This window comes from Helianthus annuus, chromosome 12 (assembly GCF_002127325.2).
Source record: "Helianthus annuus cultivar XRQ/B chromosome 12, HanXRQr2.0-SUNRISE, whole genome shotgun sequence".
Lineage (NCBI taxonomy): Eukaryota > Viridiplantae > Streptophyta > Magnoliopsida > Asterales > Asteraceae > Helianthus > Helianthus annuus.
The window spans coordinates 35311397-35314339 of NC_035444.2; the positions used below are offsets into that span (position 1 = coordinate 35311397).

Sequence of the window (2943 nt, forward strand, 5' to 3'; positions counted from 1 at the left end):
TGTGAATATGAATCGATCGATTTGGTGAATAGGAATCGATCGATTTTTGATTAATTGTTATAATTTCGTTTTTGGTTTTGATTTTAGGATTTGTCGTTATGATTTTTGAGGTTTTGTTTTGCCGTTTATCAGGGGTTTTGTTCTTGCTATGGACGATTTTAACCTTGGCGGTTTCTTTTATTAATTTTAATCTGATTCATTTAATTGTAGCGTACATAATGTACGATTAGTGTATTTGTATTTTAACCGGTCTCTCTCTCTATATATATATATATATATATATATATATATATATATATATATATATATGGGTGAAGATCATTTAGGAACCGCCATTTGTGGGAAGAACCAAGAGAACCAATTTGTTGTTGTTGCGGTTTCGAGTAGAGGCAGGTGCTGGTCACTGATGAAGGAGACATTGGTTGTCGAAAGGGTTATTAAATGGTGGGTCAAGAAACAGAATCTTGAAAGTTTGCCACTTGTCGCTTTGGGGGCTTCGTCGGGTGGTTATTTTGTTTCGATGTTTGCGAGTAAGATGAAGTTTAGTAGCATTGTTGTTATGATTGCTGAAGGTGTGTTTGAGGATATTGATGTTACGAAAGACTACCCGCCTACGCTTTTTGTTCATATGCCGAAAGATAAGCGCATGAAGAAGATGATTGATGTGAATCTTGAAGTTATGAGGAGGGAAGGTGTGGATGTTGCTGAGGTGAAGTGTCTTGAGTTGCCTTTATCACCGACTTTTCTTGCTGATAGAGTTCCGGGTCTTGACCGAAGGATTTCAGAAGAGTTGTTTGATATGTTTAAGGAAAAGGGGTTTGTCGACAAGAAAGGATACTTGGTGAATGACGGGCGGGTTATACCTTGGAAAGAATCTATGAGTGAGAGGATGGTAAGTTTACCTAATAAGGTTTTGGTGAATTACATTTAGGAGGAACTGAATCTTGCATTTGCGTATCATGAGATGACTAGCTTTCAATCGGAGCAAATCTTTAATTGGTTTGAATCTCATTTGAGATGAAGAATATGATCTGACACTGAGTAGCATTAGGTGTGAAAATTTGATGGTAATTTTAGTGATTGCTAACCTATATGTACACTGAAATTAGGCGAAAATCATGAAATTCTATTTTTATGCAATGTTTAAAATGTTGGTATATTACTCTTATTGTTCTGATTGATCTCTTTCTGTATTAACTTCCATTTTTCTCAGTCAGAACTTTCCGACCATTAACTACTCTATGGACGATAGATTAAGGGGTCAAACCAAGACTATGTGTAGTGGGCGTTGCCACACACCATTACGTGGTAGTTAGTGAGGGGTGCTATTGAAGGGGGCGTTGCTCATGTAACAAGCGCGCGCGAGAGAGAGAGAGTGAAAGTTCAGGATAAGGTTCGTAAACAAAAATTAGATCTGCCTTATTCCGGTTTAATGTGCGGAATCCGTTAAACTGAATCGTAATCATGCACGTATGTAAATATAATTGTTTTCGATCTTATTACAAATCAAACATTATCCGGGCAGAGTTTCGACGCTAATTGACTCGTCTATAAAAGCTCTCCTCGAAGTTGATCTCGGAATTATGTAAGAGTTGTCTCCTGGAGCGCAGGAAGCATGACTATTTATAGAAGAGGTTGTCCATGCGCATGACTGCAATGCACATTACTCCTGCGCATACGTTTCATAATGAGCGCATGACTAATGTTTGGTGTATGTTGACTTTATGTAATGTATCATATGCTAGGTTTAGTTAGGACTCGCTATGATACTATTAGAGATTGGGTATGATCTGCATCATACATTCATATGATGTTCATCATGTATATCTCATATGATGTCATTATGAAGTATGATGTCATCAAACCCAATCTCTAATAGTATCGTACCAAGTCCTAACAAAACCTAGCAAAACCTCTGTCTGGATACGCACACTTAGGTGTTGTTTGTTTTTTTAGAAAAGCTTTGCGCAGGCTCTTCTGTCTGCGCCGCGCAGACATTGGCACGCGCAGACTGTTTGTTTTTCCGAAGACGTTTCATTAAAAAACGTCTGCGCGAGCTCTTCTTGGTGTAGACTTGGCCCAGTCACTTCTAAAATCTTCTAAGGTTTGCAGAGGGTTAAACACCACCACCCACCACCACCGTCCAGCACCGCCACACACCACCGTCGGCGTCCATCACCATCACCACCACCGTCCACCACCACTACCACCGTCCACCACCACCTACCACCATCACCGTCCAGCACCACCAGCACCACTAGTTTATTTTAGAAGTCTACATACGTTAAAAAACAAACAGCCTTCTTCTAGCAGACTGCAGAGATTTGGTCCACCTCTTCTTCTACAGATGTCTGCAGATGTGGTCCGTAGACTGCAGGCCTTTTACCTCTTAGAAAACAAACAACACCTTACAGACACAAGACTATTACACGTTATATGTGTACGAGATTTCTAGACTATGGAGATAAGCTGCACTAACAGACAAAGAGAAAGAGATATCTTTGTTTTTTTAACAAATCAAACAATTGCACATCACATCTTTTTTTATTTCCTTTTTACTTAATTTAATTTCTTACAAAAATCTAGGAATTTATATTAAAAAAAAAAAAACACTTATTTAAGATAGGAAAAATTACAAGTTTTATCATTTATCTTAATACCATTTATCGGCCGGTGTCCTTTTTAACGAATTTTGACAAGTTTTGCCCGTTACAAGGAATTTTGTTGCAAGTTTTGTCCTTTAGACTTAACTCAGTTAGATTTTCTTGTTAAATCTTGTCACCTAAGGGTATTTTAGTCTTTTTACCCATTTATTTAATATTATTTAAAAGAATAAAACAAAATATTTTAGGGCTGACTCTTGAAATAAATGGGTAAAAAGACTAAAATACCCTTGGGTGACAAGATTTAACAAGAAAATCTAACTGGGTTAAGCCTAAAGGA

At 37.7% G+C, this 2943-nt stretch overlaps 1 protein-coding gene across 1 annotated transcript; it reads left to right on the forward strand.

Moving 5' to 3' along the window:
- The first annotated feature begins 307 nt into the window (after window positions 1-307).
- Window positions 308-1077, forward strand: LOC110892863. Its single transcript, XM_022140002.2, has one exon. It carries the CDS (start codon window positions 308-310, stop codon window positions 929-931), a length of 624 nt encoding a protein of 207 aa, XP_021995694.1. The 3' UTR covers window positions 932-1077.
- Window positions 1078-2943: the final 1866 nt, after the last annotated feature.